At 43.4% G+C, this 21478-nt stretch overlaps 1 protein-coding gene across 2 annotated transcripts in view; it reads right to left on the bottom strand.

Annotated features, from left to right (window-relative positions):
* Positions 1 to 287: 287 nt before the first annotated feature.
* The window catches only part of Aifm1 (apoptosis inducing factor mitochondria associated 1), a 40984-nt gene continuing 19793 nt past the window's right edge, over positions 288 to 21478 (bottom strand). For both annotated transcript variants that reach the window (XM_006996633.3, XM_015989955.3), the window contains exons 6-16: positions 20571 to 20661; positions 14123 to 14207; positions 13218 to 13294; positions 12267 to 12375; positions 10730 to 10837; positions 10328 to 10416; positions 8788 to 8928; positions 6149 to 6291; positions 3220 to 3344; positions 873 to 1069; positions 288 to 536 (exon numbers count right to left, since the gene is read on the bottom strand). In XM_006996633.3, the coding sequence (XP_006996695.1) occupies positions 465 to 536; positions 873 to 1069; positions 3220 to 3344; positions 6149 to 6291; positions 8788 to 8928; positions 10328 to 10416; positions 10730 to 10837; positions 12267 to 12375; positions 13218 to 13294; positions 14123 to 14207; positions 20571 to 20661 (1237 nt within the window). In that variant the 3' untranslated portion in view covers positions 288 to 464. The remainder of the gene's footprint in view (positions 537 to 872; positions 1070 to 3219; positions 3345 to 6148; positions 6292 to 8787; positions 8929 to 10327; positions 10417 to 10729; positions 10838 to 12266; positions 12376 to 13217; positions 13295 to 14122; positions 14208 to 20570; positions 20662 to 21478) is intronic.

Below are 21478 nucleotides of genomic sequence, written 5' to 3'. Positions count from 1 at the left end.
CGAGGGGATCTACTGCCCATTTCTGGCCTCCACGGGCACCAGGCACACAAGTGGTACACAGATACATGTGTGGGCAAAACACCCATACACATGAAATAAGATCAGTGCTGTGAGCTGAGAGGTATGGCGGGCCATGATTACAGAGTGCTGATAGGAGGTTAATGTGGACTGTTGAATACATGGCTGAGAAGAATCATATACTTGCTAGTAGCTGCAGTCAGCTTGCTGATATGCACACATTGCCTCCTTTTTTTTTTACCTACTCCCTTTAAAATAAAACAACTGAATTTAAAAGAATCAGATTTTAATTTGTGATGTGCATCTATATAGATGAAAATATTCACAGAGGCTTGTTCGATTCCTGCTCCTACATAAAGAGAAAGTATGCTAAATAAAAAAGGTTCTTCTACCCACCCAACCCCCGTCAGGGATGGAAAAGTGCATGTGTATTCCAGGAGAGGGCTTCAATCTTCATGAATGTTGAAGAGTTTGGCTACTTCATTGAGATCTTCATGCTGCTCACCGTCCTTAATGATCTGAGGGGTAGAGGAACAAAAGTTCTTAGCTCATTCCGTGTGCACCCAGCCCTGGCCCACACAATGGGGCTGCCTGGGCTAGTCTCCAGTTACACACTGGGAGGGGATTGTGGGAACAACTTTCTACTAGCCCCAAATGAGCTCGACAACTCTCAGAACACCCAGCCAAGTCTCAAGTTGAAAAGAAATGTGCATGAGCCAAGGTTAGGCCTTTGTTCTGCTTAGGTGCACTCTGACCTTGGTGGACAATGCGTCTCAGGGCACCTAGTGAAGTCACAGGGACGGCTCTCAATCCCCACTTCCCATCTTCTCCCAAGGGCTCTGCCAGGCACCTACCTTCCTTGCGATTGGCATTCGGTTAAAGACATTCCACAGCACAATCCCCACGACTACTTTGTCCCTGAGGTAGAAGATGACACCTTTGCCATAGTCCTCCCCTTCAACAGGGGCCTGTGGGACTGCAGGGCTACTGGGCGGAACTGGGATTTCAGAGGCTTCTGACTCCGTCTCACTCTCCGAGCGGATACTGGTCCCTGTGGCCAACCCCACAAAGGAATACAAAACCCAAAGTTCAGTTATTTTGAACTTGGAAAATTCTAGAAGGCAAGTGTCTTTGTATGTGTGTGTAGGTACATGTGTATGTGTATGTGACAGCCTTGGGTGTCATTCCTCAGGATTATTCTTGGAGACAGGGTCCTTCTCAATGCCTTGGAACTCAACAGGCTAGGCCAGCTGGCCAGCAAGCCTGGTTCTGCAGCCCCAGTATCGGCATTAGATTCATGTGCCACGATACTTACCTTTTCCAATGTGGATTCTGGGGATTGAACTCTGGACCTCATATTTGCAAGGCAAGTACTTTTACCAACTGAGCTGTTTCCCCAGCCTGGAAAGTTCCTTTTGAAACTAGCCTAAAGCTGCTTCTACATAGTCTGTTTTCCAATATGCCTCAGCATATTCTCTAGCCACTTTCTTTTTTTTTTTTTTTTGGTTTTTCGAGACAGGGTTTCTCTGTGTAGCTTTGCGCCTTTCCTGGAACTCACTTGGTAGCCCAGGCTGGCCTCGAACTCACAGAGATCCGCCTGCCTCTGCCTCCCGAGTGCTGGGATTAAAGGCGTGCGCCACCACCGCCCGGCTCTCTAGCCACTTTCAATTAACAAAGGCCAAGTGAAGTTCTTTCTTGCCATCTCCTGGGCACTGCTGAACCTGACCTTGTACTTTTCTACTTCATTTACATTTTATGATACAGACATGTCCATGTATCTGGATCTTTCCAAACTATCAAGGGTTTGCATCTCTCCTCTCAGAAGCATTCGCAATTGTACTGGTTAGTTTTCTTTGTCAATCTGATACATACCAGAGTCATCTGGGAAGACAGAAGAGCATCAGTTCAGGATCTGCCTCCATCAGACTGGCCTGTAGGCAAGTCTGTGGGGCACTTTTCCTGATTAATGATTGATGTGGGTGGGCCCAGCCCATAGCAAGTGTTGGGGGTTAGCACTCCCTGGCTGGTGGTCTTCCCTTGTCTAGGCAGGCTAACCAAGCCATGGGTTAAGCCCATAAACATCGTTCCTCTACGGTCTCTGCTTTAGTGCCTGCCCTGCTTGAGTTTCTGTGTTGGCATCATGAAGTGATGGATGGTGATCAGGACATTTAAGCCAAATCAACCTGTCCCTTCACAAATGGCATTTGGTCATGGTCTTTATCACAGAAATAGAAAGCAAACTAGGACAAGGATTCAGGACAGTAGCTACTTGCCACATACACAGCTATCTGCATGAAAATTGTTTGCAAAAAAATAAAGCATAGAATTTGGGGTTGTTTTTTCTTTTCTGAGACAGGGTCTTATGTGGATCAGGCGGACCTTGAACTTACAGATAATGCCTTGCTTTCTCTTTCTTAAAAATTAACTTGCCCATGAAACATCCGGCAAAAAAAAAATAAAAAAAAATAAAAAAAAAATAATGTAAGCCAAGGTCATAGAATAAGGCCGAGGAGCTAATGAAAGAGATACGTGTAGGAGGAAAGCCCATTCCAAGAGTGGTGCCTCCCATCTGAAGCAAACCTGGCATCCAGATCTGACAACTGGAATTAGAGTCAGCTTAAGAACTCCTTAGGCCAATTGTTTACTTCCCAGGGTCCAGAGAAGACACTAGAGGCCCTAAGAGGTTGCCGCACCTGGTTCTTGAGATTATTATGAAGCAGGCAATATAAAGAAAAAATAACTAAAACATTCAGGTCTGCTTCACCACTGAGATTTTCTCAGCCCCAAGAGACAAACTGGCGTCACTGAGCAGGCTGCTGCCCATTGTTTAGGATGGATACCTATAATATTGGAGTCTGTGCTTTGACCAGGATCTCGGAGCACCAACGAATGGAAGTCTGGGTTTGGTTACCATTTTTTTTTCCCCGAGAGAGGGTTCTCTGTGTAGCCCTGGCTGTCCTGGAACTGTCTTGGTACACCAGGCTGGCCTCGAACTCACAGAGATCACCTGCCTGTGCCTCCCGTGTGCTGGGATTAACGGCCTGTGCCACCACTGCCTGGTGGGTTTGGTTACTTTTAAAGCACAATATAGAGGCTTTGAAGGCCAGCTCCCTCTGGCCCATGCAGAACCAACTTGTTCAGGAGAACAGAGACACACTGCTTCTTAACATTCTTCCTAGAGAAGTGCTTGGACTTCCTTACCTGACTGTTCTGTGGCAGATTTGGGGTTGTCTTGTGCAGTTGCTTTTGCAAAAACACCGACCGTGGGCAAACTACTGTCCACAAGACCAATAGCTTCATAGCCAACATCAGGACCCAAATCACTCCTATGGAAGGAAAGAGGACATTTTGTCAGAGGACCAGAAGGAATGGCATAGTAGCTCATTCCCTCCGTGACACTGTACTTTCATGCCAGTCAAATAACCCAGGATTCATAAGAGGAATGCCACACAGATTTACTGTCTCCAGGACATCTGAGGACAAGCTCGAGGGAGGACGATTGTCTATCTCAGACAGCATTTTTCCTCTCAAGAAGCTACTACACACATAACCATACAGTGATTGAAACTTTTGGAGTTTTATTATGTTTTTATTCCGTGCAACATTTGGGGTGGAATAGGTTCCCACCTTTTTGTTTGTTTTTGAGATACACTTTCTCTGTGTAGCCCTGGCTGTCATAGATATCTGCCTGCCTCTGTCTCCTGAGTGCTGGGATTATAGGCACCAGCCACCATACCAGGCCCAGGTTCCCTACTTTTGATCCTCTCTAATTTTCTTTTCTTTCTTTTTCTTTTTTCTTTTTTTTTTCAAAACAGGGGTTCTCTGTGTAACCTTGGCTGTCCTGGAACTTGTTCTATAGACCTGGAACTTGTCCTGTAGCCCAGGCTGGCCTCGAACTCACAGAGATCCACCTGCCTCTGCCTCCTGAGTGCTGGGATTAAAGGCGTGGACCACCACTGCTCTTCTAATTTTCTTTCTTTTTCTTTCTTTCTTTCTTTCTTTCTTTCTTTCTTTCTTTCTTTCTTTCTTTCTTTCTTTCTTTCTTTCTTTCTTTCTTTCTTTCTTTCTCTCTCTCTCTCTCTCTCTCTCTCTCTCTCTCTCTCTCTCTCTCTCTCTCTCTTTCTTTCTTTCTTTCTTTTTTTTTGGTTTTTTTGAGACAGGGTTTCTCTGTGTAGCTTTGCACCTTTCCTGGATCTTGCTCTATAGACCAGGCTGACCTCGAACTCACAGAGATCCACCTGGCTCTGCCTCCTGAGTGCTGGGATTAAAGGCGTGCGCCACCTGTGCCACCACCGCCCGGCTCATCTAATTTTCTTTAACTCACATTAAAACTGCCTTTTTGAAGCTTTAAAATGTGTCCCTATTGGATGAAATTTGGAATTTAATGACTAGAGTTTCATTAACCTAACAGTACCACCCTTGGCCTTCACCTGGAATGCTTTCTTTCTTGTATGTGCATGAATAGATATACGCATGTGTTATGGCGCATGTGGAGGTCAGAAGACAACTTGTGGGAGTGGGTTCTCTTTACCATGTAGATCCCAGGAATTAAATCGAGGTCATCAAGTTTGGCAACAAATAACTATTTACTTGCTGGGCTATCTCACTGCACCCCATTACTACCTACATCTTTTTTCTTTTTTTCCCTCTTGATACAGGGTTTCTCTGTGGAGCACTGGCTGTCCTGGATCTCACTCTGTAGACCAGCCTGGCCTCGAACTCACAGAGATCCACCTGCTTCTGCCTCCTGAGTGATGGGATTAAAGGTGTGCGCCATCACTGCCTGGCTATATACATCTTTCTTACTATTCCACATCATTATTATGGTTTGGGGTAATAACCTAAGATACTCCTTCCGCTAGTACACATTTTATCTTCTTTGCCACAATAGATCACTAAATTGTATCTTTGGGGGAGAATAAACAACAAATCCTTAGAATCTGTACCTCGGCCCTAACTGAAAACGGTATAGACTCATTTTTCCCTGTTTTGTATGTGCTGACCTAGAAACGTATGTCACTTTTTAGCAACTCCCTCATAAAACTGTGTGGGACTGTCCTAAAAGGTTATCTCCAGCATCAACTTAGTCTTCTGAAATCTTCAAGATTATATTTCTGTACTCCACATTTCCATTTTTTTTAGAGTACTGGACATTGGGCCCAGGATCCTGTCCATGCTAAGTTCTCTATCACTAAGCTATACTCCTATCCCTTTAAAATCTGAGTCAGGATCTTGCTCGATTGTTCCAGATTAGCCTCAAACTTGAGGTCTTTCTACCTGAGCTCTTTAGTAGGTGGCATGAGAGTCAGGCACAGTTCCAGCTTACCTTATCTTCCAAGTGAAATCAATCAAGATCAAAGTGTACTAAACAGGGTCAGCCCCGAGGACTTGAGAATGTTCAGTACTAATTACTACTAATCAATCAATCACTGAATCATCCTCCCTCTTTCTCTTCTTCCTTTTAGAGACAAGGTGGTTTTGTTTTCTTACGTGTATGTTGTCTGTGTGTCATGTGCATGCCTGTTGCCCATGGAGGCCAGAGTAGTGTGTTAGATCCCAGCCCATTCTAACCTCCTTAAATTCAAATAACTGTCTTTTAGGCCTGTGAATCCTGATCTGCTTTTGTTACATTATTGAAATAGGTCTCACTATATAGGCCCAGCTAGTCTAGAACTTGCTATGTAGATCAGGCTGGCCTTGAACTCACAGAAATTTGCCTGCTTCTGTTTCCCAAGTGCTGGGATTAAAGGTATATGCCACCATTCCCGGCAAATTGTTGATCGTAAAGGTTACACATGAATGAGCTGTGTTTTTCCCAGTATGTTGGAACCATTAGTGAAACTGGGAAAGAAAAATTAAAATACACAGCTGCCCAGTCTAACTGCTGTACTTCTGAACCAACCACTAGAGCTCCAACTCGTACTTTTCCAGAAGCACTGGTGCAGTTTCCACCCATTTTATGCATCTCACACAGGGTCGGTATGGACATGGGGTGGAACTTCTTCCCTTCTAGAGAAAGGTATATTGACTACAAAGAAGCCAAATCATAAAGCAGATACAAATCTCTGTATTTTGAGCTCGCTAATACAGAGTTCGAAGCAGTTGTGTCCCCAAGGCACAGAACTATTACCAGAACATTGACTGATGCCAGTACGGCTTCGCAGCTCCAGTCATATTTTCTCCAGCCAGTCTTCCACTCACAACAGCATGATCATGATGTTCTACTCGCCTTCGACCCAACTTTATATCATAGAAGCATGCAGCATCTCCTGCCTTTGGAAACAAATGCATTATGGGAACAACTCTTTAAAAAAACAAAACAAGTTAAAAGCAGAATATAAACTTTGGGCCTCAAAGGACCCTAGCAGTGTTAAGTAATGTTTTCCATTTACAGGCTATAATCATTCCTAATCAAGTGAGATACCACTATAGATGGTGGCTTAAAAGACAATGCCCCCCAAAGGGAGTGGCGCTATTAGGAGGTGTGGCCTTGTTGGAGGAAGTGTGTCACTGTGGAGGTGGGCTTTGAGGTCTGATATATGCTCAATCCAAGCCCCAACAGTTCACTTCCTGTTGCCTTTGGATCAAGATGTAGCATTTAAGCTACCACAGGTAAATGTTTTCTTAGAAGAGTGCTATGGTTATGGTGTCTCTTTACAGCAATAGAAACCCTAAGACACTATACTTCCATAAACTATCCTAAGTCTTCTTTGCTTCAGTTTATACATGCCTGTTTCTGCTCATTGTGTTCTAGCAGACAGGCTACTTAACAATGGAGCATTCAAGAATATTTTTTTCATTATTTTGGAGATAGGGTCTCTCTATATAGCCCATGCTGGCCTCAAACTAATGATTCTCCTGTCTCAGTCTCCCTAGTGCTGAGATCATAAACCTTTACCCCCATACGCAACTCAGAATATTCTCTTCTCTATGTGGAAACCAGTTTTCAGATGTGACTGTCTCTTATCTTTTCTAAGGTAAGTGGCTTTGTCTTGTTTTGTTTTTTCATGATTCAGTAGTCAGTCAACACATTTTCACGGAGTATTTATGATGTGTAAAAGCCTTTTTTTTTTTTTTTTTTTTTTTTTTTTTTTTTTTTTTTGTTTTTTTTTTTTTTTTGTTTTTTCGAGACAGGGTTTCTCCATGTAGCTTTGCGCCTTTCCTGGAGCTCACTTGGTAGCCCAGGCTGGCCTCGAACTCACAGAGATCCGCCTGGCTCTGCCTCCCGAGTGCTGGGATTAAAGGCGTGCGCCACCAACGCCCGGCCTGTAAAAGCCTTTTTTGTATATGGGTTGGTGAGATAAAAGCGACACAAGCCTTTCCTATGGGGTATGTAGAACCTAGTGTAGAACAGGAAAGAGACAGCATTATTCCTAACTACAGGGCAATGTAAACAAGTACTGTACCCTAGAAGAGGCATAGATTCAACAAGCTAAGTGTCTCAGAGAACCCTCAGCTAGGGGTAAACAGGGCTCTCTAACGCTTGTTCATTTTCACAGCTATTCAGATGCCCCCAAAGCAACCTAAAAATCCAATAAGTGAACAACAGCAAAGTAAACTATGAAGTCTATTTAATGGGATATTATGTAATCATTCAACTGTTTACAGAGTCTGAAGCAACAAGGAAAGGCTTCCTTTTATAATGTTAAGTGAGATGTAGCAGAATACAAATGTTTATATATAGTAGCTCACCATAACCACATAAAACAAAGGGGGAAAGACCTTTATGTTCAAGAAAACAAAGGGAAGGAAATAACTAAAACATTCCTCGTTGCTACAGGTGACTGGCCCCCTTTTCTCCTTCTTGTCGGTGTTTTCTGCATTGAATACATGGTACAATAGGCCAAGAAAAAACCCCAGACATTGAGACTTCAGTGGAGGAAAATACCCTTTCACGGCACCTATGGCCTTAGTTTCAGAATCCATAACCAAACACAATACATCGCAATGTTCTAGCAATGGGGAAATTACCTCATAGTTCCTACATGTTCAAGTCTTGGTTTTGTCATAATAGGTTTTAAAAATAGCTGAAAATAGGAAGGACTCAAGGAAAATGAAAATAGGCACTTTCCTTTCCAGGGAGCACATTAGAAAACTACTTCATCCTACATCGTCTGCAACAGGAGGTGTGTCTGTGAGCTGTGTTCGTGCCCAGCTGAATTATTATGAGTTCTATTCCTACAGCCATACATGTTGCTCCTTTTACTCTCCCATAGCTTGCAGAGGGTGCCACATGCGCTCTTCTTCTTTATAAATGTTTTTTTTAAGATTTATTTATTTATTTATTTATTTATTTATTTATTTATTTATTTATTTATTTATTTATTATGTATGCGGTATTCTTGTCCCTGCAGGCCAGAAGAGGGCACCAGATCTCATTAAAGGTGATTGTGAGCCCCCATGTGGTTGCTGGGAATTGAACTCAGGACCTTTGGAAGAGCAGTCAGTGCTTTTAACCACTGAGCCATCTCTCCAGCCCCACATGCGCTCTTCTAATTCAAGCACTTAACTGGTTTCTAGTGCTTCTCCTCTGGCCATCAAACTCTATTAATGAGCTGGCTTTCCTTGCTAGCTTCCTTCCTTCCTTCCTTTTGAGAATGGGTCTTATTCTGAAGCCCAGGATGGCCTTGAACTTGTGGTGATCCTCCTGCCCATGCCTCCAGTGTTGAGTTTACAGGAGTAAACTACCATACCTACTGAGCTTTGGCACACGGCCACACTCACCCACAGGCTGGGAGCAATGAATGGGTTATGCTGTAGCACACTTACCACCCAGATGTTAGAACGTGCTTGTAGCTCTGCATTTACCCGGAAGCCACCAAAATCAGAGTCTATTTCCAGTCCACCAGTCTTGGCCAACTCAACATTGGGCTCTAGGCCCACAGCTGCCACTATGTGGTCAGTTTCTACCTGAAAGGAAAAAAGTAATTTAGTCAATTACCAATTAGCAGTTTTCACTGATGTTCATTCCTATCATAAACCTTATAATATCACATCATTAAGAATCAGACTTTTGAACCAATGGCTGAGGGGCCCCCAACTGGATCAGGTCCTCTGAACGGGTGAGAGAGTCGATTGGCTTGATCTGTTTGGGAGGCATCCAGGCAGTGGGACCTGGTCCTGTGCTCATTGCATGAGTTAGCTGTTTGAAACCTGGGACTCATGCTGGGGCACATGTCTCAGTCTGGGAGGAGAGGACTGGACCGGTCTGGACTGAGTCTACCAGGTTGATCGCAGTCCTTGGGGGAGGCTTTGCCCTGGAGGAGGTGAGAATAGGGGGTGGGCTGGGGGGAAGGGGAGGGAGGCGGGAGAACAAGGGAATCCGTGGCTGATATGTAGAACTGAATTGTATTGTAAAATAAAATAAAATAAAAAAGAATTAGACTTTCAAAAAGTTAATGTCCTCAGGAATCCAATAGCTCAGGCTTTTTCTTTTTTTTCTTTTTTTTTTTTTCTTTTTTTTTTTTTTTTTTCCGAGACAGGGTTTCTCTGTGTAGCTTTGCGCCTTTCCTGGAGCTCACTTGGTAGCCCAGGCTGGCCTCGAACTCACAGAGATCCGCCTGGCTCTGCCTCCCAAGTGCTGGGATTAAAGGCGTGCGCCACCAACGCCCGGCCCAGGCTTTTTCTATCAAGGGGCTGGGTGTAGCTCAGGGGTAGAAAGCTTGTGTAGCATGCACAAGGACCTGGGTTCAATTCCCAACACTGTCCAAAACAAAGATAAAAGAAAATAAAGAAAACAATATTAGAGCTTTAAAAATAATCATGGGTTAACTTACCTTCATTAAACAGATTTAAGTTCTGCTTTTATAAGAATCCCCCAGCCCACGCCGGGCAGTGGAAGCACCCGCCTTTAATCCCAGCACTTGGGAGGCAGGGAGGCAGAGCCAGGTGGATCTCTGTGAGTTCGAGGCCAGCCTGATCTACAGAGCAAGATCCAGGACAGGCACCAAAGCTATATAAGGAGATACCCTGTCTCAAAAAACCAAACAAAGAACCCCTCCCCCAAAAAAACCAAAGAATCCTCCAGCCCCGTACATATTCTGAATCACCTGAACAGAAATCTATTGCCCTAGCAAGGACTGAGGTCTAGTACAATCAGGAAGAGACTAAGGGCAAACAGTTCACAGGTGTCCACGCTGGTTCCCACCACCCTATTTTGATGAAGGGATGATGAATTCAGAGAATTAGGAGATGTTAATGGTGGCTGCTAAGAAAACAAATCAATGATGTCAAGTAAGGGAATGAGAATAAGGAAATGGGAATGAAGAACTGGAAGACAGGCCTTCTGACACGGTCTCTTTATCCTTACCTTCCTTCCATCTTTCAGCTTAATGAGTAACTTGCCACCACTGACCCCGACTGATTGCACAATTGCATTGGGCATCACTTTCACTCCCTCTGTAGAGAAAAATGAGACCAGTGACTGTTGGAACTCACAAGCCTGAGACCTGCCCTCTAGTCAAATCGATTCTCTTCAGATGCAGGCAGCCTTGAGGAGCTACAAGAGCCTTCACATACAGTCAGTCCATCTTTAGCATGTCTGGGAATGTGGTGTCTCAGAATCTGGATGCCTGTGACCCTGTCTGACTGAGCAATAGCGAAACATTTCCTCAGCCAGATGTCAGGAATTACATCAAGGGAGTTCCCAAAAAAGCCAACTTTGCCTTTAGTTACTCTCAAAAGAAAGAGGGGAGTTATGGACAGTCTCTACCTCGCTTGACTTTTTCCATGGTCCAGTTGCTGAGGTATTCAGGAAGGATCTTCCCCATATTTCCTTTCTCAGGGAAGAGCTGAATCACTTCTATGCCTGAGGTTTGAGCTAGGAAGAAGAAAGAGAACTAGTTATGGAAGCAAGCGCCAATCCCAGGAAGGCAGGAGGGAGATAAAGGCGGGTGAGTCAGTCAGTCCTGACTGAACTCCGCAGAGTAAAGCTGCCAAGCAGGCCACAGCTCCTGCCCGCGGGGCACTAGGGCAAGAGGGCCTTGGTGGCTGAGTTTATTCAAAGGCAAAGACAGCAAGTGTCAGAAGTGCTGTCCCGGGATTAAGCTACCAACTATGAATTTAGTGCACACCCACCCATGTGGCCGGTCACCTGAGGCTCACGTAAGGGCTTTTCCAGCTCTGAATAGGAATCACCCTCCTGAGAAGATGCCTTGAGTTTAGCACGGGCACTCCTATAATCACACCCCAACACCAACAAACAAATAAATATAATCGAAAACAGAAACACAGTGGCCATGAAACATTCAACCCAGAACCTACAGGCCTGTTTAGCTGGGACCGTCACATTTCTGATTGAAGTGTTTGGCTTTTTTCAACTTCAACAATTCACAGATCCATATAGTTCTCTAGTTTGCATGGCCCCTCTCACCTTACTCATCCACTTCTTTAAATATTTGATTTCTAAACAGTCTAGGCAGAGAGGGTACAGGAAAGGAAAGGAAGTGCTGCTGTTAAGTTATTTAGGGGACATTTTGGACACTGGAGGACTGTTTTTTTGTTTTGTTTTTTTTTTTTACTTTTTTTTTTTTTTTTTGGTTGACTTGACAAAAGCTAGAATTACCTGGAAAAAGGAACCTCAATTGAGAAAATGCCTCCATCAGATTGCATGTAGGCAAGTGTGTAGAGCATTTTTTGATTAATGATTGATATGAGTGGGCCCAACATCCTGTGGGATGTAGCATCCCTGGGCAGGTGGTCTTGAGTATTATAAGAAAGCAGGCTGAGCAAGCTAGGGAACAATCCAGTAAGCAGCAGTCCTCCATGGCCTCTGCATCAGCTCCTGTCTCCAGGTTCCTGCCCTGCCTGACTTCCCTCAGTGATGAACAGTGATATTGAAGTATAAGCCAAATAAACCCTTTCCTCCTCAACTAGCTTTTGGTCATGGTATTTATCACAGCAATAGAAACTCAACTAGATAGAAATCCTTGTCTTGATCTCAGTACTTAGCTTTTTGTTCTATAAACTTCTTTGGGGGGGGTGAAATGGGGGAGGGTCTTACTTCATAGCCCCAGGCTAGCCCTGAACTCACTATGTAACCCAGTCTAAAATCTAACTCAGAATCTTCCTGATTCTGCCTCCGGAGTGCTAGAATTATAATCATGTGCCAACAAGCCTCATTCTATAAACACTGTTCAAACTCCTTGAACTCCTCCTGGCAAATGTATTTTCTGGAATTTGTGACAGTGCACCAAGATGTGTGATATATGAATAGAGAAAGAAAGTCAAGGACAGTTCTCAATACTCACCCTTTCTGCCAAGAGCACAGGCCAGTTCACTCCCAAGGAAGCCCCCACCGATAACTGTAATTGACTTGACTTCCCGTGAGATCTTCTCCAAGGCTCTAAAATCTCCAATCTGCGAGATCATAACAGTTTAGTCCACTGATTTCCCAAAGGAGCACAAGATAATAATCCAAGAAAATATTTTCCTCTAACTCTTCTACAACAGACATTTGCACATAACATCTTGTACAAAGTGGCTCAATTATAGCCTCTATGTTATTAATGTGAATTTTTTCTCCATTGTGACATTCCTTCCAGCAACAGTGGTTGTCAATACAGGTAGCAGTTTTTCTTCCCAGTCCAAGGTGGACATGTGGTAGTATCTAGAGACATTTTGGCTGTCAGGACAAGATGCTCCTGGCCTCTAGTGGAGAGAAGCCAGTGATGCTGCCAACATCTTACAAAGCAAAAGACAGCCTCCCATACAAAGAATTATTCAGCCCAACAATCAAGAATTTAAAAGGCAGTATAAACTTCATCCAATATCTCTAAGTGTGTGTGGCTAGAAAATTCCAGCAAGGCATACTGTTAAGAAGTAAACAATCTCCTTTCCTTTGTATTTGTATACTTGACCTTTTGCATCAAAGTCTTCACAAAGCACTTGTAATGAAAAATGCCAAGAGACCACAAGGAGTTCTGGTGGATCAAATACATCAAGAGAAAACCCCTACGGAAGGGCAGTCAGAACGATAGCAAGCAAGAAAAACCAAATGTAGTTTTCTCCCACAAGCACAGCACCCTTGAGGGAATGAAGTATTGGAGGTGCAGGGAGAAGTGACTCGCTTGAAGCTAGATAACAAGTCCAGAGAAGAGCTATATAGAGGACTTGGATCTCCCAATTGGAGGGAGTACTTGGGGGACACCAAAGCGTGTCCCCTCTTCCAAACAACACAAAGGAAACACTAAAGCAATTACCTTTCTGAAAAGTGTCGTTCTACTCTTCACCTCGGCTCCAGCCCTATCAATGGCAGACAGACTTCTTGGCGTGCCTCCTGCAAATAAGAAAGCCCTTAGCCTGAGAAGCAGGAGCTAGCCCAAACGACCCCTGTAAGTGGAGCTCTCCGCTTTGACGGTGGCTAAGTATGCTCGGTGTCACAGCAGGAGCGGCGGTGGCTGTGGCCGCTGCTGCTAATACTACCCAGGAGTGACTAGATGGCTTGCCTCACAGCAGGCTTCTTATAATTTCCTTTAAGAACTAGATCTGAGTCTCCTTTCAGAGGACCTTGCCTCTATGGCTGGCTAAACCAGAAAGCTTAGTTCCTTTTTTCATGGCGTCTGTTTGTCTCTCTCTGTCAATTTTCTGAGAGGGTCTTACTATGTAGCTCAGGCTGGTCTGGAACTCACTATGGATCCCAGGTCACATCAAGTCTGCTTTGATCCTTCTGCCTCAGACTTCTGAGTGCTGGGATTAGTTCTTATGCCCACCTGCCACAGTATCTCCAGCGTCTCAGGAGGCCTCACATGCTAGCATGGTTATAGCACTCTCATTAACTGCTGACCTCCTCTCCTGATTTTGGAGGAGAATTGGCAATCAACCCACTACATATCCTTCAGGTCAGAGACTGAGCACCATGCACAGAGGAAAAAGGAGCAGCATCCTCATGTCATTACCAGAGGATTATTTTTAATAAACTTTATTATAAAAAATTGGAAATAGGGAAAAACATTACACACCCAAATTAACCAGACATCGACACCAGAGACTCTGGGAATCAGCAGTCTTAAGGATGAGCTGCAGTATCTTTTTAAGAGAAGGCCAGACTCTAAAGCTTGAATGAACTACCCCAGCAGGAAAGAAAGCCACCTCCAGAAGTACTCACCCGTTGCAATCAAGCATTTTTCAAAGGTTATCTTAGAGCCGTCATTAAGTTTCACCATGTTGCCTCTTACATCCAGCTGTACTACCTGGTACAGTCACATGCAGACATGGAAGAAGTAGAAATGAATTTAAGTGATGGAAAACTACTGGGATATAATAGTCACTTTAAAGTGTACAATTCATTGGATTTTTAACACTATTCTCCACTATCTAATTCTAGAACATTTCATGCCCAGTTGGGGCTGGGGGTGGGGGCCCCGAACCTATGTTGTCAACTCAATGAGAAGAATTAGTTTGTGACTGAAAATGATCCTGAAGAAATTGTTCCTTTTGTTTGTTTGTTTTTTGAGACAGGGTTTCTCTGTGTAACAGTCCTGGCTGTCCTGGAACTCACTTTGTAGACCAGGCTGGCCTTGAACTCACTGAGATATAACTGCTTTTGCCTCCCAAGTGCTGGTATTAAAGGCATGAGCCACCACCACTCGGCAAGAAATTGTTTCTAATTAGTTATTGGGGCCATAGTTTGGGGGAGCCCGTTTCTTCAAGCAACCAACACTAGCATCAGTTGGATTCCAAAACCTCCATTCTGATTTATAGAAACAGATACTAGAAAAAGTCTTTTCTATTTGGGCGTTTGGAATCCTTATTTGTTTGCTAACAACTCTACTCCAATCACAACATCTCTGCAGAATCTTTCTCCAGTTTCTAGTCTTCACTGAAACTCACTATCCCTCAGGGATGTTACACTTAGAGACAGTTCATTGGTCCACACCCCATATCACAAGGCCAGGAAGAAGGGTTTGAATGTTCCACAGTTCCTGAGGTGGTTGCTGCTGATGCTCCTCTAAGTGACATCTACCTACGTCCCTTTAAATCACTTTTAGTAAACCTCTTCCTGCCACTGTGCCTTATCTCTAAGGACCTTGGAACTCAGTTCCTATTTTCCTCTGTGCCACATCCAGACTCTTATTATTTCCTAAACTGCTACTTCTGTCTCAAATATCTTACCACAATTTTCTTGTAGGCTCACTGTTGTTGTTTTGTGATAGGGTCTCACTATGTAGCCTGGCTGGCCTGAACTTTCTATGAAGACCAGGCTGACCTCAAACTCACAAAGATCTACCTGCCGCCTCTTGAGCACTGGGATTAAGGAACACACCACTACACATATACATAAGCTTAGCCTTGCTGGCTTCTTAATCCCCACTGTGACTTACTCCTCATTTTTGTTTTGTTTTGTATGCTGCAGTGTGGAGAACGTGCCCAGGGCTGTGGGTATGCTGGTCAAGCACTGTACCATGAAACCACATCTTCAGTCCAGCCTCGCTGTCTTCTGTACTTCTTCCAATTCCCTGCTTATTTGTTGGTAGTCCCATTCCAAATAATTTCCACCAATGGTAGATCATTCAAATGGCTCTCCTGTCACACTCTTAATTCCCTTGTCTCTAGTTAGGGTTAAGAGCTTGAGCTTTGGAGTCTGAGAGATTAGTTTCCAGTATCTGCTCCATTCTTTACTAACTGTGAGACTATCCCATCAAGAAATACCTGTTAAATGTCTATGATGCTTTAGGGGCACTTCTAAGTGTATGGGACACAGTGATGAGAAAGACAGGTTATCTTCTCCACCTTCAGCATATATTAGACGACAACAATTTTACAGACACTAACAGTAATAAGGAGTGACAAATATGATAGACATGGGGCAGTGCAGCTGGCACTAGAAACATGGGCTGGGGGTGTTCAAGTTAGGCTGAGTTGGGACAAGTTTTCGAGAGGCAACAGTATGTATAAGTGAGTAGCTTCTTCAGCCTCCTTTGTCCTTGGTAAGCCCTCTCTTCAATACAACTCAACACCCAGACTGCTCCTTCAGAATCATTCAGATTCCCCCACTGTTAACCATCTTCCATCCTGTCTTATTGTGAAAACAAGTGAAGCCTGTAACACAAACGTGAGTGCAGAGGCAATGCATCTGGAACCCCCAGGCTGGGGAGACAGAGATAGGCAGACCCCCGAGGTTTGCTGGCCAATCTAACTGAATTAGTAAGCTCCAGGTTCAGTGAGAGACCCTGTCTCAAAATATAAGGTGGAGAGAAACAGATGAAGACAATGGATGTCAACACCTGGACTCCACATGTGTACACACATGTATACACCACATACATAAATATGCACACACCCTGTTTACTTCCTTTTTCCAGCTGTGGAATAAGGTGACCTTTCTATTCTCCTTGTGCGTCTAGCCATTCTTTTCTCGTTCAGAACCTTCACCTGACAACTGTCCATTATTCCTCCATCCTCTTCGGAGACCTTAGATCTCAGTCCCTTACATCCAGTAAAACAAATCTTTGATTCTATGTCCCCTTCAAAATTCTATCCAATTCCCACCTACCCTGTTTATTTAAACTTTTAATTCAGGGTTTTCAAAAGAAACATTCATATATCAACCATTCATTTTATTGACTTTTACTATACTGAGGATTGAACCCAGATCTTGTGCATTCCATGCAAGCTCTCTACCACTAAGCTACACTTCTAGCCCTTACATTTTTTTTAGAGATGGGGTCATTCTTTCACCTAGACTGGTCTGCAACTGACTATATTGTAACCCAGACAGGCCTCAAACTGCAGCAGTCCTCCTGACTCACTTTCCAAAATACTGAGATTAGAGGTGTGGCCTATTATGCTCAAATTTCATTTAAACATTAGGGTACGTGTATGCGTATTTTCATGTCTGTGTGGGTGCATGTGCTCATGCATGTAGAAGGCAAAGGACAACCTTGGGTATTGTTCCTCAAGCCATCTCTGTATACCTTTTTTTTTTTTTGAAACAGGTCTCATACTCATCAAATAGGCTAGGGTGACTGGCCAGAAAGCCCTAGGGAATCCACCTGTCTCTGTCTTCTCAGCACTGGTATTACAAGCATGCTCCATCATAGCTGGATTTGTTTTAGATGGGTTTCAGGTATTGAACTCCAGTCCTCAAGCTCTTTACTGACGGGGCTACCTCTGGGCCCATTTAAACTGACTGAAAGAACAGTGTAGGGCTAGGGAGATGGCTCGGTGAATAAGGCACTTGCTATGCAAGCATGAAGAACACAGCATGGATCCTCAACATCCACATAAAAGCTGTGTAGGTGTAGCTGCCCACATGCAATCCCAGCGCTGACGAGGTGGAGAGGGCTCCCCAGAGTGAGCCAGCCATCAGACTAGCAGAACCAGTAAGCCCAAGATTCCCGCAGGACTCTGGCTTAGTAAACAGGGTAGAGAGAGGCTCTTTTTGTCAACCTCTGGCCTCTCCATGCATGTGCACACACCCGTCAACATGCATATACACATGCAAAAAAACAAAGGGTAGCTTAACTTTACAATGTTATCTACTGCTCTACAAGTTCTCTTCTGTTGTTCTGTTGTTGTTTGAGACAGGGTCTCATTATCTAGCCTTAGCTGGCCTGGAACTTTCTATGTAGACCAGGCTGGTCTCAAACTCACAGACACCTGTCTACCTTTGCCTCCCAGGTGCAGCAATTAAAGGCATGCACCACCATGCCTGGTGTCCAGACTGATTTTTATCTTTCCCTTAAACCAGATCTTCCTCTTAAAATGTTTTTCTCAGTTAGGGGGAGGGCACTATTATCTACTCTGATATACAATCTAGAAATGCTGTCTCTCCTCTCTCCTTCACCTCCCACCTTCAATCAATCTTCAAGCCTTAGGGACGTTTGCCTCCTAAGCATTCCTCCAGCATGTCCTTCATTCTGATCACATATTTCCCCCCATGCTGGGTATCTAACTCAGTGCTATACAAGAAGTAATACATTATTAGGAAATTGGGCTCTGGTCAGAATTTCTGGGTTCTAACTCTTTTGTCAGATAAACCTGGGCTCATATTTTGTTTCTCATGTATTGTAAAAGTTTAGGCCAGTTATTTAAAATTTCTTTATTAAAAAACAATTTCTTGCCAGGCAGTGGTGGCTCAGACTTTTAATCCCTGCACTCAGGAGGCAGAGGCAGGTGGATCTCTGTGAGTTCGAGGCCAGTCTGATCTACAGAGCAAGTTCCAGGACAGCCAGGGCTACAAAGAGAAACCCTGTCTCAAAAAACAAAAACAAAACAAAAACGGTTTTAAAAAAGCAGTTAAAATAGGTACTATATGAATTCTTAGTCTTCACATTCCTCTTCTTCATAATCATCACTACCACCAGCTTAATTTGAGCAATCATAATCATTTGCCTGAATTATTACAATAATTTTTGAAATGGTCTGTTTCTAGTCTTATAAAAACTTTTACCTATATGTATGGGTGTTCTGTCTGCATGTATGTACGTGTACCGTATGTGTGCCTGGATGGTTGGGAGACAGTATGTGGATACTGGGAATAGAATTTAAGGCCTCTGGAGAGCAGCCAGTGTTCTTAAGTGTTGAGCTATCTCTCTGGCCCTCCATCTCTAGTGGTATCTCCCTGAAATGCAGTATGTCATAGTTAATAGCAGTTATCTAAAATTCATTTCCAGTACTTTATATCTTTGTCCACAAGTTTCACCAGCTCCCCAGTGCAAATAAAATTCAAGCTCTCCTTCATGGCAAAAAAAAGCCTTCCATAAACAATCCCTAGAATAACTTACCAGTTTTGCCTCTTCCTAACTTGAATATTTTTAAAAATTCTTCTTGCCAGATATGGTGGCACACACCTTTAATCCCAGCACTTGGGAGGCAGATTTCTAAGACTGAGACCAGCCTGGTCTACACAGTGAGTTTCAGGACAGCAAGGACTACGTAATGAGACCCTGTCTTAAACCAAACCAAAACAACAATAACAAAAAATCTTATATTTATTTTCCAATCTCTCATTTCTTTTGCCAAGTTGGAGATCAAACCCAGTACGTTATCAATGTTAGAAAAGTATTCCACCCCTAAGCTACATCCTCAGTCCCCTAACTGGAAGTTTCTGCTCTATCAGAAGCTAGCTGCTTGTTCTCCTTGCACTAACTATGTTTTTCCGTACTGCTGGGCACTTGCTTATGCTGTTACTTCTTCCTCAAATGTTACTCTCCTGAATGTTCTTTGCTCTTATGTAGTCTATACCTCTTCATTCTTTAATATTTTCTGCTCTAGGACTAGGGAGCTGACTCAGTAGGTAAGAGCACTTGATGTACGAGTATGAGGATCTGAGCTCTAACCCTCAGCACTCTAAAAAAGCCAGAGACAGGAGGATACCTGTAGCTTGCTGGCTACCAGCCTAGATTCAGGTTCATTAAGACACTCTGCACAAAAGGAATATATTAGGAAGAGTAATATGGTAGGACACTTGACATCCTCCTTCTTATACTACCTACACCCACATATACCACATTCACACATATACATACACACACACCAAGAGATAAACATGCTTGCTCTTGCAGAGTACCTGTGTTCAGTTCCCAGAACCCACAGGATGGCTCATAACCATTTATAATTCTAGTTCCAGGAGACCCAACATCCCTTTTCTGACTTTTAAGGTCATCAGGTACATATATATACATATAAAATAAATAAATCTCAAAGAATACTTCAGTAAGACTTGTAGGTCCATAGATTTTCTCCAGAAAGCTTTCCTTGCATTCATCACTGTACTGTACATTCTTCTTCTTCCTCCTCCTCCTCCTCCTCCTAACTCCCAGGACACGTATCTCTTAAAACATCTCCGTGTTATGATTATCTGTGTACGTTCCTGCTTGCTTTTGTTTTCCCTTGGGAAATAGGGCTCCTGTGTTGCACATCAGGGACATCTAACATACTGCCCCACTACCAGCTTAGCCACATTCTACAGCTCTGGTATGGGAGAAGTGGTCAAAGGTCAAGCCTTCCATTTGTGCTCTTGATCCCCTTTCCTTTCAGCTTTGCTTCTTAAGACAACACCATGCCCGCGATTGGAACACGGCCATTGGTTTACAAACTTAGCCTACTGTTTCCACTAATAAAAATAAAACACAACGCAACAAAGCCTTCCTAGGACCCCGCAAGCATTGCCCAATAACTGTTCTCCATATTTAGGCAACCACCTTGGTAACATCTGACAGTATTTTCCATGCTGCATTATGAATGCTGTATTATGCTGAAAATTAGTCTAATCTCTTGTCATCAATAATCCCAAAGAAAGGTAAAGCAAACAAATATAAAGGCAATAGGAAGGAGGAACAAATGCAGAAGCACACACAAAAGCAGCAATAGTTTTTAGCACTTCCCCGGTAAAGCTTAGCCAGCTTCATGCTCTAGATTTTGCTGTTCGTTATGCACTTTCCTCAGATAGACACACTAAACAGTATTAGTCCTAAACTGCTTTGGTTTTTCTTTGATGAACTATGGTGGGAGAGGAAACATGGACTGTAATGGAGAAGCACATCACTGTATTTTCTGGTTGGTAACTACATAAAGCCTGACAAAGAAAGCACCTACTCGCACTCGCTCACCTTCTTCCCAGTGAGGACAGCCACACCACCATTCTCAATATGAGGCAGGTCCTGAGCAGAGACATAGAAAGAAGGTGGCTGGAAATAAATGCTGCATGGGAAAGAGGAGAAAATCATAAGCATCTGGAACTGCTATAGGCTCCCTCTATAGCTTTAGTAAAATAAATTCCAGAGTAAGTCTCTAGGCACTAGATCTTGGTGGTGACACTGAAAAGTATTATAGATCAGTGGTTCTCAACTGGGAGCAACTTTAGCTCCACGGGACACCTGGAGACATTTTGGGTTACAACAACTTACAAGGAAGGGGATGCTATTGTATCTGGTACCTAGAAACAAGATACTGCTCAACAGCCTGTGCTATACAGGACAGCCCTTAACTCCATCACAATTATGTTATATCAAATATCAACCAATGGTGTAGAAATAAAGCTCTAGATATAAAATCATTTCAAATTAAGAACAAAGACACTCAAGGAGCTGGTATTCACATATCGACCCACATTAATTTCTCAGAATGGTGCTGCTGGCCAATAGAGCAAGGTCTTGCTCCTAAATGATTTTACCTTAAACAATAATGCTGGTGTGTTGGCATGTAGCTACAATCTCAACTACTCAGGAAGATAAACCAACAAGTATTCCTTGAACCCAGTAGTTTAGGGACAGCCAGGGCAATAAAGTGAAAACCCAAATTTAAAAGAAAAAAACTAAGTAAATAATTACGATACATTGTAAGTGGAGATGAAGGTATGCATTCTGCTTGAACATGGAACATAATAGTAAAGACTCATGAGGGAGGCAAGCACATTTTGGCATTTAACTTTTTTTACATTTGTTTATTCTATGTGTGTGGATGCTTTGCCTGCATGCATGTCTGTGCTCGCAAAGGTCAGAAGAGGGTGTCATATTCC

This window comes from Peromyscus maniculatus, chromosome X (genome assembly GCF_049852395.1).
Source record: "Peromyscus maniculatus bairdii isolate BWxNUB_F1_BW_parent chromosome X, HU_Pman_BW_mat_3.1, whole genome shotgun sequence".
NCBI lineage: Eukaryota > Metazoa > Chordata > Mammalia > Rodentia > Cricetidae > Peromyscus > Peromyscus maniculatus.
Note: the sequence above shows the minus strand (reverse complement) of the source record. Positions and strands in the feature narration are given on the sequence as shown.